This window comes from Salvelinus sp. IW2-2015, linkage group LG20, assembly GCF_002910315.2.
Source record: "Salvelinus sp. IW2-2015 linkage group LG20, ASM291031v2, whole genome shotgun sequence".
NCBI classification, from domain to species: domain Eukaryota; kingdom Metazoa; phylum Chordata; class Actinopteri; order Salmoniformes; family Salmonidae; genus Salvelinus; species Salvelinus sp. IW2-2015.
Window position 1 is genome coordinate 67,415,338 of NC_036860.1, and position 15,826 is coordinate 67,431,163.

Below are 15,826 nucleotides of genomic sequence, written 5' to 3' on the forward strand. Positions count from 1 at the left end.
TTATAGCTACTGTTTACAGGCCTCCTGGGCCATATACAGCGTTGCTCACTGAGTTCCCTGAATTCCTATCGGACCTTGTAGTCATGGCAAATCACAATTTTTGGTGATTTTAATATTCACATGGAAAAGTCCACAGACCCACTCCAAAGGGCTTTCGGAGCCATCATCGACTCAGTGGGTTTTGTCCAACATGTCTCCGGACCTACTCACTGCCACAGTCATACTCTGGACCTAGTTTTGTCCCGTGGAATAAATGTTGTGGATCTTAATGTTTTTCCTCATAATCCTGGACTATCGGACCACCATTTTATTACGTTTGCAATAGCAACAAATAATCTGCTCAGACCCCAACCAAGGATCATCAAAAGCCGTGCTATAAATTCTCGGACAACCCAAAGATTCCTAGATGCCCTTCCAGACTCCCTCCACCTACCCAAGGACGAGTACAAAAATCAGTTAACCACACCTACCCAAGGACGAGTACAAAAATCAGTTAACCACCTAACTGAGAAACTCAATTTAACCTTGCACAATACCCTAGATGCAGTCGCACCCCTAAAAACCAAAAAACATTTGTCATAACAAACTAGCTCCCTGGTATACAGAAAATACCCGAGCCCTGAAGCAAACTTCCAGAAAATTGGAACGTAAATGGGGCCACACCAAACTGGAAGTCTTCCGATTAGCTTGGAAAGACAGTACAGTATCGAAGAGCCCTCACTGCTGCTCAATCATCCTATTTTTCCAACTTAATTGAGGAAAATAAGAACAATCCAAAATGTATTTTTGATACTGTCGCAAAGCTAACTAAAAAGCAGCATTCCCCAAGAGAGGATGACTTTCACTTGTAAATTCATTAACTTCTTTGAGGAAAAGATCATGATCATTAGAAATCAAATTACGGACTCCTCTTTAAAATCTGCGTCTTCCTACAAAGCTCAGTTGTCCTGAGTCTGCACAACTCTGCCAGGACCTAGGATCAAGGGAGACACTAAAGTTTTTTAATCCTATGTCTCTTGACACATTGATGAAAATAATCATCGCCTCTAAAACGTCAAGCTGCATACCTATTCCAACTAAACTACTGAAAGAGCTGCTTCCTGTGCTGAAAGAGCTGCTTCCTGTGCTTGGCCCTCCTATGTTGAACATAATAAACGGCTCTCTATGTCACGACTTCCTCCGGAGTCGGCTCCTCTCCTTGTTCGGGCGGCGTTCGGCGGTCGACGTCACCGGCTTTCTAGCCATCGCCGCTCCATTTTTCATGTATCCATATGTATTTATTCCTCTGTTCCCCATTATGTCTTTGTGTAAGATTGTTTGTGTTACGTGTATTTTGATATTGTGGATATTGTTACATTACTTTTTGTCTATGTTCCATGTTTGGGCACATTTTATGTTACTTTGTGCTGTCATTTTGGACCGGAATAAAAGGTGTGCCTGTTCACTACACTCTGCTCTCTTGCACCTGACTTCGCCTCCAATACACAATCCTAACACTCTATCCACCAGATGTGTACCAAACTCACTAAAATTGGCAGTAATAAAGCCTCTCTTGAAAAAGCCAAACCTTGACCCAGAAAATATAAAAAACTATCGGCCTATATCAAATCTCCCATTCGTCTCAATTTTTTTGGAAAAAGCTGTTGCGCAGAAACTCACTGCCTTCCTGAAGACAAACAATGTATACAAAACGTTTCAGTCTGGTTTTAGACCCCATCATAGCACTGAGACTGCACTTGTGAAGGTTGTAAATTACCTTTAAATGGCGTCAGACCGAGGCTCTGCATCTGTCCTCATGCTCCTAGACCTTTGTGCTGCTTTTGATACCATCGATCATCACATTCTTTTGGAGAGATTGGAAACCCAAATTGGTCTACATGGACAAGTTCTGGCCTGGTTTAGATCTTATCTGTCGGAAAGATATCCGTTTGTCTCTGTGGATGGTTTGTCCTCTGACAAATCAACTGTAAATTTTGGTGTTCCTCAAGGCTCCGTTTTATGACCACTAATGTTTTCACTATATATTTTACCTCTTGGTGATGTCATTTGGAAACATAATGTTAACTGACACTGCTATGCGACACACATCTGTACATTTCGATGAAACATGGTGAAGCCCCAAAATTGCCCTACCTGGAAGCCTGTGTTTCAGACATAAGGAAGTGGATGGCKGCAAACTTTCTACGTTTAAACTCGGACAAAACAGAGATGCTAGTTCTAGGTCCCAAGAAACAAAGAGATCTTCTGTTGAATCTGACAATTAATCTTGATGGTTGTAAAGTCGTCTCAAATAAAACTGTGAAGGACCTCGGCGTTACTCTGGACCCTGATCTCTCTGTTGACGAACATATCAAGACTGTTTCAAGGACAGCTTTTTTCCATCTACGTTACATTGCAAAATTCCGAAATTTTCTGGCCAAAAATGATGCAGAAAAATTCATCCATGCTTTTGTCACTTCTAGGTTAGACTACTGCAATGCTCTACTTTCCGGCTACCTGGATAAAGCAATAAATAAACTTCAGTTAATGCTAAACACGGCTGATAGAATCTTGACTATAACCAAACATTTTTATCATATTACACCAGTGCTAGTCTCTCTACACTGGCTTCCTGTTAAGGCAAGGGCTGATTTCAAGGTTTTACTGCTACAAAGCATTACATGGGCTTGCTCCTACCTATCTTTCCGATTTGGTCCTGCCGTACATACCGACACGTACGCTACGGTCACAAGACGCAGGCCTCCTTATTGTCCCTAGAATTTCTAAGCAAACATCTGGAGGCAGGGCTTTCTCCTATAGAGCTCCATTTTTATGGAATGGTTTGCCTATCCATGTGAGAGACGCAGACTCAGTCTCAACCTTTAAGACTTTATTGAAGACTCATCTCTTCAGTAGGTCCTATGATTGAGTGTAGTCTGACCCAGGAGTGTGAAGGTGAACGGAAAGGCTCTGTAGCAACGAACTGCCCTTGCTGTTTCTGCCTGGCCGGTTCCCCTCTCTCCACTGGGATTCTCTGCCTCTGACCCTATTACGGGTGCTCTTCAATGCCATCCCTAGGAGGGGTGCGTCACTTGAGTGGGTTGAGTCACTGACGTGGTCTTCCTGTCCTGTCCGGGTCAATGCATACGTACACTACTGGACTACAACATTACAGGCTGCTTCCAAGGACTCAGTATTTGTCACGAGACTGGTAGGTAGTTGTTCAGCAGAGTATCAATCAATCAAAGTGAAAGGGTGAGCCTGAGAAAAAGTTCAGCCGAATCTCGAGGTACTATACATGCTGCATGTGTACTGTACAGGACTACTGTCCAGATGTTATCATATGTCTACAACACAGAGGATATTTAGGTGGTATTACGAACCCATTTATCAAATCTATAGTTTTTTTCATACATTTTAAGATTGCAATAAGATAGCATAGACGTTCTGTCTCGATATGACAGAGTACAGTAGGCTACAGCATGGTTTTCTTGCAATTTCATCAACACATTAACGACTACTTCTACAGTGAAAAATGGCTCCCGTATTCATAGATGCAGCCAGACGGTATATTGCTTCCTGTTAGTGAGGAGAAAGCCACACAGACATTTACAGCACACAGACATCCTGCCACATCGTCTCTGCATTGAGTTAGTATTCTGTATGTTTCTGTTTATTACGGATCACCATTAGCTGCTGCTACACTTCCTGGGGTCCATACAGGACTAAGGCAATTACATACAAAATAAAACAGTACATCACACATTACTACACACTATCTACCACAACATATCTCCAATACAAAATCCATAATACAGCAATATAACAATATTAATGTACATGTGTGTAGAGGGTGTGTTAGCATGTGTGTGCGTATACGTGTTTGTGTCTGTCTCCCCACAATCCATTCCATAAGGTGTAGTTTTATCTGTTTATATTTTAATCGGATTTTACTGCTTGCATGAGTTACTTGATGTGGAATACAGTTCCATGTAGTCTTGGCTCTATGTAGTACTGTGCGCCTCCCATATTCTGTTCTGGACTTGGGGACTGTGAAGAGACCTCTGGGTGGCATGTCTTGTTGGGTATGCGTGGGTGTCCAAGCTGTGTGCTAGTCATTTAAACAGATAGCTTGGTGCTTTCAACATGTAAATACCTTCCACAAAGACAAGTACTGACGCAATCAATCGCTCCACTACTTTGAGCCAGGAGAGATGGACATGCATGTCATTGATGTTAGTTCTCTGTGTAAATTTAAGGGCAAGCCGTGCTGCTCTGTTCTGGGCCAAATGGAATTTGCCTATGTCCCTCTTTGTGGCACTTGACCATATACCAGGGCAGTAGTCCATGTGTGACAAAACTAGGGCCTGTAGAACTTGTTCTGTTGATAGCAATGTCAAGAAAGCAGAGCAGAACTTTATTACAGACAGACTTCTACCCATTTTAGCTACCACTACATCAATTTGTTTTGACCACGACAGTTTACAATCCAGGGTTACTCCAAGCAGTTTAGTCTCCTCAACTTGCTGAATTCCCACATTATACATTACAAGATTTAGTTGAGGTTTAGGGTTTAGTGAATGATTTGTTGCAAATATAATGCTTTTCGTTTTTGAAATATTGAGGACTAGTTTATTTATTGCCACCCATTCTGAAACTAACTGCAGCTCTTTGTTGAGTGTTGCAGTCATTTCAGTCGCTGTGGTAGCCGACATGTATAGTGTTGAGTTATCAGCATACATAGACACGCTGGCTTTACTCAAAGCCAGTGGCAGTGTGATTAGTAAAGATTGAAAAGAAGTAAGGGGCCTAGCCAGCTACCCTGGGGAATGCCTGACTCTACCTGGATTATGTTGGAGAGGCTTCCATTAAAGAACACCCTCTGTGTTCTGTTAGACAGGTAACTCTCGATCCACAATATAGCAGGGGATGTAAAGTCATAACACATTTGTTTTTCCAGCAGCAGATTACGATCGATAATGTCAGAAGCTGCACTGAAGTCTAACAAAACAGCTTTCACAATCTTCTTATTATCAATTTCTCTCAGCCAATCATCAGTCATTTGTGTAAGTGCTGTACATGTTGAGTGCCCTTCCCTATAAGCATGCTAAAATATGTTGTGAATTTGTTTACTGTGAAATAGCAGTGTATCTTGCAAACACCATTTTTTCAAAAAGTTTACTAAGGGTTGGTAACAGGCTGATCGGTCGGCTGTTTTGAGCCAGTAAAGGGTGCTTTGTTATTCTTGTGTAGTGGAATGACTTTGGCTTCCCTCCAGGGCACACGCTTTTCTGTAGGCTTAGATTGAAGATATAGCAAATAGGAGTGGCAATATCGTCCACTATCATCTTCAGTAATTTTTCATCCAAGTTGTCAGACTCAGGTGGCTTGTCATAGTTGATTGACAACATTATATATTTTTTTTGTCTGAGGTATGACGGTTCCTTAGGATAGTGCAATTTTGGTCATATCATGTTTGTAATGCTCTCCATTCTGTACACTACTAGAACCAAACGTGTTATTCTCCTACAGGTACAGCCGAAGAACCACTTTATGGTTCTAGGTTACACCTATATTTCTAAGAGTATATATGACACATTTCTCAATTTTGGTCAGTGAAAAAGTTCTGAAGATGGGGTTTTGACTACCTACCCCCAAATACAGTTTCGTAAAGCCATATGTGGTCATATCTGGTCATATCGTGTTTGTAATGCTGTATATATGATGTATAGGAGATATATTTCTCTTGATGTAAGTCATTTTTTATTTACCATTGATATTTGGACGAGATCCCTGGCCTTCATCAGCATGAAATGAACAATAAAGAGGGGAGAAAACAGTACATTGGTTTCAGGGAGAATGTAATGCCATTGATGGCCAATATAATCTATATATCACATCCAATACAACAATATAGAATATCCCATCATAAAACAGTAAGATGTCACTTTTTTGGTCATTTTTGCTTTGATGAAGTAAAATGTATGTTTTCACAAAAGAATGAGACATGCTACAAATGAAATGTACATATGACACAATATCATACAATAATATACTTTAAAATGCATATTCCAACTGTCAAACATAGATATTATAATGAAGGTGTGCGATTTATTGCAAATAACAAAATAAAATAAACTTGATTAAAATCTACTTAATTGATCTTGATGAGAGTCATTGATACTCTATATTTGTATACCTCTTTCACATAAAGTCGTCTGCTGAAATCCAAACTAATTTACTAATATACTACGTTTCACTATTGGGAAGAGATTGTATCAGTTTGGGTTCCAGGCTAAACAGAGAGGTTCCCTTTTCATTCAGCACCCCAGTTCTGTCTGCTTCACTGGGTTCAGAGAAGACCATGTCACACTGTATTGCATTATGCAGATAGGCAGATAGGCCTACTTGGTGTGAAATGCATCTAAAGCCTTCATCAAGTAAGAGACAGGCTGCACATGGCTTTTTTCACAAACTCACTATTATCCCACAGTGACGAAGGTCTTTGAAAGGGAATGACTATACTTCAGTACATAACCAGCGCACCTGAAGAAACGCCTGCTTTATGATCCAGTATTAACTATCCGGTATTAACTATCCTTATCACACAGCTCCTGGATGAGAATGAACTATACTGTATTCTCCCAAAGCAGTGAGCAGTGAGACTGTGTTTTGTATCTGTGCTCTATTTGAGGAAATCAAGCACATTCCAGTAGGTAAAACCGTAGAAAAAGAAACCATAGTATATATTATATTTCTATAGGTAAAACAACCAGTTGAGCCCACTGAGATGTCTTTACAGTACCACGACAGTCAGTAACATGCGTACATGTTTCCATGACTACCTAATGCCAGATAAAATGCGGTGGGTAAAGGGATAGCCATAAAAGGTCAAACCATGAAGAGCAAGCAGGGGATGCAAACTAAACAACAACGACAACAACAGAAATGTTTCTCTGGATGGTTCCTATAGTAACCATATGAGAGGGGAATTTAACATGAAAAATAATATATCTACACACCACTAATACAAACACAAGGCAGATGAAAACAGCCCAAACTAAACAAGTACCAAGCTATAGGATTGACCTAGGGCTACTAACTAACTGATAAGGCTGCCAGAGAGTTCTGGCTACAGACTCCTCCTACTCACCGCCTCCACCTCGGCTGGGTCGTACCAAACGTTGATGTAGGGGTGCTGTAAGGCTTCGTCCACTTGTATCCGCTTGGCTGGATCAATAATCAACATCTTACACAACAGGTCTCTGGCCTGGCTGGCTGTGGAGACAGAGAGAAGCAGAGAGAGAGAGAAGCATCAGAGTCAAGGAAGGAGAGAGGAGACAGAAAGAGTGGGGTCAGAGTCAAGGAAGGAGAGAGGAAACAGAGAGAGTGGGGTCAGAGTCAAGGAAGGAGAGAGGAGACAGAGAGAGTGGGGTCAGAGTCAAGGAAGGAGAGAGGAGACAGAGAGAGTTGGGGTCAGAGTCAAGGAAGGAGAGAGGAAACAGAGAGAGTGGGGTCAGAGTCAAGGAAGGAGAGAGGGAAGACAGAGAGAGTGGGGTCAGAGTCAAGGAAGGAGAGAGGAGACGAGAGAGTGGGGTCAGAGTCAAGGAGGAGAGAGGAGACAGAGGAGAGTGGGGGTCAGAGTAAAGGAAGGAGAGAGGAGACAGAGAGAGTGGGGTCAGAGTCGAAGGAAGGAGGAGAGGAGACAGAGAGAGTGGGGTCAGAGTCAAGGAAGGAGAAGAGAGAGAGAGAGTGGGGTCAGAGTCAAGGAAGGAGAAGGAGACAGAGAGAGTGGGTCAGAGTCAAGGAAGGAGAGAGGAGACAGAGAGAGTGGGGTCAGAGTCAAGGAAGGAGAGAGGAGACAGAGAGAGTGGGGTCAGAGTCAAAGAAGGGAGAGGAGACAAGAGAGTGGGGAGAGTCAAGGAAGGAGAAGAGGATGACAGAGAGAGTGGGTCGAGTAAATGGATAGAATAGGAGAAGGAGAAACTCAATCAGCAATAAAACACTGTCTATCAAACATTAAGTGCATCCAAACGGCACTCTCTCCCATCTCTGTAGTGCACTACTTTGTCTCATATTGTCTCCATGTGAGACAATAGTTTACTGTTCCTTTAAGATTTTCCCTCTTCTGTTTCCATAGCACCACAGTCAAGGCTTAACACTCAGGGAATATTATGGTTCAAACTCAGACATTCAATCTCATGTCAGAAGAGAGAAAGAGAGCTTTGCTAGTAACCTACTTGGTTTCTCAAGGTTATGAATTACAATACTCTTACAACTATTTGTATTAGCCTTAAATTACAAATGTAATATTCTTTTAGATGCAATTCACAATAACAAACATGATCATGATGAATCATTGTGTTTGCTCTTGGTACTAATAATGAAACTGTTCAGTTCGCAATAAAACTCTTAACCCATCCCTCCCACACCCCCCTCCATCCTCCATCCTCATCCAATCCTTCTATCCATCCCTCCATCCCTCCACAATCCTTCTATCCATCCTCCATCCCTCCACCATCCTTCTATATCTCCATCCCTCCACCATTTCTATCCCTCCATCATCCATCTTCTATCCATCCCTCCATCCCCACCATCCTTCTATCCATCCTCATCCTCCACACATCCTTCTATCCCTCCCTCCATCCTCCACCATCCTTCTATCTCCACACCCCCAATCCCTCCCACCATCCTCCCACAGCCCCAATCCTCCACACCATCCCTCCCAACCCAATCCCTCCTCCTCCCACAGCCCAATCCTCCCACTCCCTCCCACACACCCAATCCAAATCCCTCACAATCCTCCAACACCCAATCCTCCATCCTCCCACGCCCTCCATCTCCACCATCCTTCTATCCATCCGCTCCATCACTCCCACGCATCCTTCTATCCATCCACATCCCTCCCACCCATTTCCCTCCCACAGCCTCCTCCTCCCACCCAAGCCTCCATCCTCCTACAACCACCCATCCTTCCACCATCCTTCCATCCATCCCTCCACTTTCATCATTATCCCTCCATCATCCCACAGCCATCCCTCCCTCCCACCATCCTACACCTTCATCCCTTCCAAAGCCTCCATCCTCCAAGCCCCTCCATTCCCTTCATCCTACAGCCTCCACTCCTCCACCACATCCTCCCCACAGCCCCTCATCCCCTCCATCCGTCCCACAGCCCTTCCCTCCCATCCCCACATCCGCCACCAGTCCCTTTCCTCCTCCTCACCCAATCCTTGCATCCTTCACGCCTCCTCCATCCATCCCTCACCCCATTCCTTCATCCTTCCCCCTTCCCTTCATCCTTCCCCCCATCCCTTCATCCCTCCCTCCACCCCTCGTGTGGCCCTGACAGTCTGACTCACTATAAATAGTCCATTAGCAGCAGTCAGACGAGCTGAACTGTACCTCCCCTCATAACCATCCCCACACTGTGCTGCATCACCATGCCAGTAGCTATAGGCAAGCCATAGCAATCTCCAAAATGGCGGCTCAGACGCTCCCTCCTCTGAGTCACTCCTTATCTCTAGCATAGCAGCTCTCTCAGCATGCAGTGTAACCAAAGACCACGGCTCCACTAGCTTTAGTCCTAACAGGATTTCCCAGGCTCCTACCTAGCCTCCAGTACAGCTACGTAAACAGTGCTCTCATACCCTTTTATCACACTATCGTGCCGAACCCAAGCATATACTGTTCCAGCTGAAATATTTTATTTTGACATTGTTCTTTCCAGTACAGTTCCAGTAACTATGGTGGATGCATTAGCCAGGCTAGCCCAGTACATCTCTGGTCGGTTTGGCTCAGCTCAGCTCAGTAGTGAATCAATCTAATGCAGTTTCTCTCTAACACACTCCCTCTCTAACACACTCCCTCTCTAACACAGTCACTTTAACACTACACCTTTCCTTCCGTCTCTGGCTGTGACTGTAACCATTATGTCCTCTCTAACTCAGTGGGTGTATTCCTCTAGTATATCTGACACAGCCGCTATAACACAGCTCTAACTCAGTGGGTGTATTCCTCTAGCAGCCCCTCTCTTCTCCTTCAGTCTGTTTTCTGCAGGGATCAGGCAGTCAGCAGGCAGGAGCTGGGAGGTAGCAGGCAGGCCGCAGGAGGCGGGAGACAGGAGACAAGAGACAGGAGGCAACAGACAGGACACATGAGCCAGCAGGAGACAGGAGACAGGAGGTAGGAGGCAGGTAGCAGCAAGAGGCAGGAGACAGGAGACAGCAGGCAGGAGGTAGCAGGAGACAAGAGACAGCAGGCAGGAGGTAGCAGGAGACAAGAGACAGGAGGCAGAAGGTGGCAGGAGACAGGAGGCGGCAGGAGACAGGAGGCAGAGGGCGGCAGGCAGGAGGCGGCAGGAGACAGAAGGCAGGAGACAGGAGGCGGCAGGCAGGAGGTGGCAGGCGGGAGACGGCAGGAGACAGGAGGCAGGAGGAGGCAGGCAAGAGGCAGGAGACAGGAGGCAGCAGGAGGGCTCCTGAGTCATTCATGTGAATTTCCTTCCCAGACATACTGCATGGCTTTGATGTAGCCGCGGTACCAGGCAGATGTCATTATATTTAGGAGAAATCTGTCTTCTTCCAATATAGCCTGTTATCCTCCTGGGATTTTGTAAACTATTTTCTCTGGAAGCCTCCTGTAGAAATACTTCCTGGGAATACCATGATATGATGAATATGATTTCTCTGGAAATGTAGATGGAAAGGTAGTGGATGACGTCTTATAAACCCTCTTCCTCTAAATGAATTTCACTGAAGGGAGTGACTGTCACCCTAGTCAATTTCAGTTACAGTATATCACTTCACTTATTCTGCCCCTCGTGAGCCAAAAGCCAGTTCAGTATGATGAGATTACAATCACATAAAATATATATGCCTTTATCACACAGACACATTGACTCTGTGTACAACTCACACAGACACATTGACACACTGTACAACACTCACAGACACAAACAATCTCTAGTCTCCACACACATGCTGCACAATGCCTTCTTGAAAATAACAAAATAGAACAGAGCAGAACCGAATAGAATTGAATAGAATAGAACCGCCACTTCATTGACTCACCTTTGAGTTTGTTGTGCTCTGAGTCTGCGGGGAAGAGGCAGTCGGGGAAGAGCTTGGGGAAGGTGAGGCCTGCGTATTTGGGCCTGTTCTCTACATAGTTACGGACGGTGGGCTGCAGCTTCTTCATAAACTCTGGAGCAGGCGTGCCCAGCTGCTCAATCACCTTATTCCATTGGTCAATATCTGAGAGGGAGGGGTTAAGGAAGAAACACAACAAACCTGGACAACAAAGCACCCTGGCCTGGCAAAGCACCCTGGCCCAAACTGTTACACTGTACATAGGCTTTAAACTGCAACTGCTACTGTTGCTGCTACTACTACTACTACTACTACTACTACTACTACTACTGCTGCTACTACTACTACTACTGGTAGGCCGGTAAGCCGTCAAAGTAAATAAGAATTTGTTCTTAACTGACTTGCCTAGTTAAAAAAACGTTAAAGAAAATAAAAAAATACTACTCCTACTGCTCCTACTACTACTGATACTACTACTACTACTGATACTACTACTACTACTGAAACTACTACTACTGCTACTGATCCAATTGACACCACTGACACTACTGACACGACTGACACTACTACTACTACTGCTACTACTACTACTACTGCTGCTACTACTACTACTGATACTACTACTACTACTACTACTGGTACTACTACTACTGACACCACTTACACCACTACTACTGCCACTACTGACACCACTACTGCCGATACTACTGACACCACTACTGCCGATACTACTGCCACTACTGGCAACACTACTACTGCCACAACTGACACCACTACTGCCGATACTACTGCCACTAATGACACCACTACTGCCGATACTACTGACACTACTGACCCTGCTACTACTGACACTACTGACAGTACTACTACTACTACTGCTGCTACTACTACTGACACTACTACTACTGCTACTACTACTACTACTGTTTCTACTACTACTACTGACACTACTACTACTGCTACTACTACTACTACTGTTTCTACTACTACCACTGACACTACTGACACTACTGACACTACTACTACTGACACTACTACCACTATTGCTGCTACTACTACTACTACTGACACTACTGACACTACTGACACTACTACTACTGACACTACTGACACCACTACTACTGACACTACCACTGCTGATACTACTACTATTACTACTACTACTACTGATACTACTACTACTGCTACTACTACAACTGCTGATACTACTACTACTGACACTACTACTACTGACACTACTGACACTACTACTACTGACACTACAACAACTGCTACTACTACTACTACTACTACTACTACTACTACTGACACTACTACTACTGCTACTACTACTACTACTAAAACTGCTACTACTACTACTACTACTGCTACTACTACTACTCCTACTGCTACTACTACTACTACTACTGACACTACTACTACTACTACTACTACTACTACTACTACTACTGCTGCTACTACTACAACTGCTATTACTACTAATCCTACTACTACTACTACTGCTAAAGATACGTCTACTACTGATACTACTACTACAACTACCACTGATACTACTACTACTGATACTACTACGACTACTACTAATACTACTACTACTACTCCTAATGCTGATACAACTACTACTACTGATACTGCTGATGCTACTACTACTACTACTACTACAGATACTACTCCTACTGTTACTACTGAAACTACTACTACTACTACTGATAATACTACAACTACTACTACTGCTATTACTGCTACTACTACTACTGAAACTACTACTACTACTGATACTACTACTACTGATAATACTACTACTGCTACTACAACTACTACTGATACTACTACTACTACTACTCCTACTACGACTGATACTACTACTACTACTACTACCTCTACTCCTAATACTACTGATACTACAACTACTACTACTATTGCTACTCCTACTACAACTACTGATTCTACTACCACTGATGCTACTACAACTACGGCTACTGCTACTACTACTACTGCCACTATTACTACTGATACCTTCGCATCAACTACTCACGCTACTACTTCCATACATCATCATCCACGTACTTCATATACCACGGTCTACTGCTACTACCCTACATACGTATGCTAATACGACTACTTACACAGCCAATACCACTACTACTACGACTATTTCTACTGCTACTACTACCTAATTCTACTGCTACTACTACTACTAATACTACTACTACTACTTCTACTGCTACTACTTCTACTGCTACTACTAATGCTACTACTACTACTGCTACTATTACTTATCTACTGCTCTACTTCTACTGCACTACTGCTGCTACTACTATTCTACTGCTACACTTCTACTACTTATACTGCTACTCTTCTACTGCTACTACTACTAATGCTGCTACTACTACTACTACTAATGCTACTACTAACTACTTCTACTGCTACTACTTCTACTGCTACTGCTACTACTAATCTACTACTACTGCTACTACTAACTACTGCTACTACTAGTGCTACTACACTTCTCCTACTTCTACTGCTATTACTACTACTACTACTACTTACTGCTAACTACTACTACTTCTACTGCTACTACTACTACTTCTACTGCTACTACTTCTACTGCTACTACTATAAATGCTACACTACTGTCACTACTATACTGCTACTACTACTACTTATCTACTACTACTACTACTACTAACTATCACTGCTACTAATACTACTTCTAATGCTACTACTACTACTTCTACTGCTACTACTACTACTTACTGCTACTACTTCTACTGCTACTACTACTACTAATCTTCCTACTACTACTTCTACTGCCTAACTACTTCTACTACTTCTGCTACCACTGACTTATCCTGAACTGCTACTAACTGCTACTACTAATACTACTCCTACTGCTATTACTACTACTACGCTTACTACTACTATAAGTACTACTACTACTGCTACTACTGCTACTACTACACTCCTCCTGCTATTACTGCTGCTTCGCTGCTACATGCTACTACTACCATTACTACTACTGCTACTACTTTACTGCTGCTATACTGCTACTACTACTATCATACTGCTACTCTACTCCTACTACTACTCCTACTGCCTACTACTACTCTACTGCTATTACTGCTGCTGCTGCACTGCTACTACTACTAATAGTACTACTATACTGCTGCTACTACTACTCCTACTACTACTACTATACTACTGCTGCTGTTGCTACTACTACTACTACCTGCTGCTACTTACTACTACTACTACTCCTACTACTCTCCTGATACTATACTACTACTATCTACTATACTACTTACTACTACTACTACTACTACTACTACCTCTACTCTAATACTACTGATACATACTACTACTACTACTACTACTTATTGCTACTCCTAACTACAACTAACTGATTCTACTACCACTGATGCTACTACAACTACGGCTACTGCTACTACTACTACTGCCACTATTACTACTGATACTACTGATACTACAACTACTGTCTACTACTACTACTACTACTACTACTACTTCTACTGCTACTACTAACTACGTCTACTGCCTACTACTACCGATACTGCTAATACGACTACTTATACAGCCAATACCACTAACTACTCGACTATTTCTACTGCTACTACTACTAATTCTACTGCTACTACTACTACTAATACTACTACTACTACTTCTACTGTACTACTTCTACTTACTACTATCTACTACTATCTGCTACTACTACTAGCTACTTATTACTTATCCTACTGCTCTACTTCTACTGCTACTACTGCTGCTACTACTACTTCTACTGCTACTACTTCTACTACTTATACTGCTACTACTTCTACTGCTACTACTACTAATGCTGCTACTACTACTACTACTAATGCTACTACTACTACTTCTACTGCTACTACTTCTACTGCTACTGCTACTACTAATGCTACTACTACTGCTACTACTACTACTGCTACTACTAGTGCTACTACTACTTATCCTACTTCTACTGCTACTACTACTACTACTACTACTGCTACTACTATACTACTTCTACTTCTACTGCTACTACTCTACTGCTACTACTATAATGCTACAAACTTGTCACTACTACTACTGCTACTACTACTACTTATCTACTCTACTACTGCTACTACTACTACTACTACTACTACTACTACTACACTGCTACTAATACTACTTCCTAATGCTACTCTACTACTTTACTTCTACTACTAACACTTTCTACTGCTACTACTTCTACTGCTACTACTACTACTAATGTTCCTACTACTACTCCCTACTGCTACTACTTCTACTACTTCTGCTACCACTACTTATCCTACTGCTACTACTGCTACTACTAATACTACTCCCTACTTGCTATTTACTACTACTACGGCTACTACTAACTAATAGTACTACTACTACTACGCTACTACTGCTACTACTACCACTCCTACTGCTATTACTGCTGCTGCTGCTACTGCTACTACTACCATTACTACTACTGCTACTACTTTCTACTGCTGCTACTACTTCTTATCATACTGCAACTACCTACCTACTACTCCTTACTCCTACTACTACTTCCACTGCTATTACTGCTGCTGCTGCCACTGCTACTACTACTAATAGTACTACTACTACTGCTGCTGCTCTACTACTCTATTACTATACTACTTACTGCTGCTGTTTGCTAACCACTACTACTACTGCTCTACCTACTACTACTACTACTACTCTCCTACTACTACTACTTGCCTACC

At 42.8% G+C, this 15,826-nt stretch overlaps 1 protein-coding gene across 9 annotated transcripts in view; it reads right to left on the reverse strand.

Annotated features, from left to right (window-relative positions):
- mapk10 (mitogen-activated protein kinase 10) overlaps nucleotides 1–15,826 on the reverse strand; it is a 165,041-nt gene that overhangs the window by 16,603 nt on the left and 132,612 nt on the right. For 7 of the 9 annotated variants that reach the window (XM_024012640.3, XM_024012639.3, XM_024012646.2 and 4 more), the window contains 3 exons: nucleotides 11,052–11,234; nucleotides 7,133–7,257; nucleotides 5,751–5,777 (listed from right to left, as the gene is read on the reverse strand). In XM_024012640.3, the coding sequence (XP_023868408.1) occupies nucleotides 5,751–5,777; nucleotides 7,133–7,257; nucleotides 11,052–11,234 (335 nt within the window). The remainder of the gene's footprint in view (nucleotides 1–5,750; nucleotides 5,778–7,132; nucleotides 7,258–11,051; nucleotides 11,235–15,826) is intronic. The other 2 variants (XM_024012642.3, XM_024012641.3) reach the window with 1 other exon arrangement.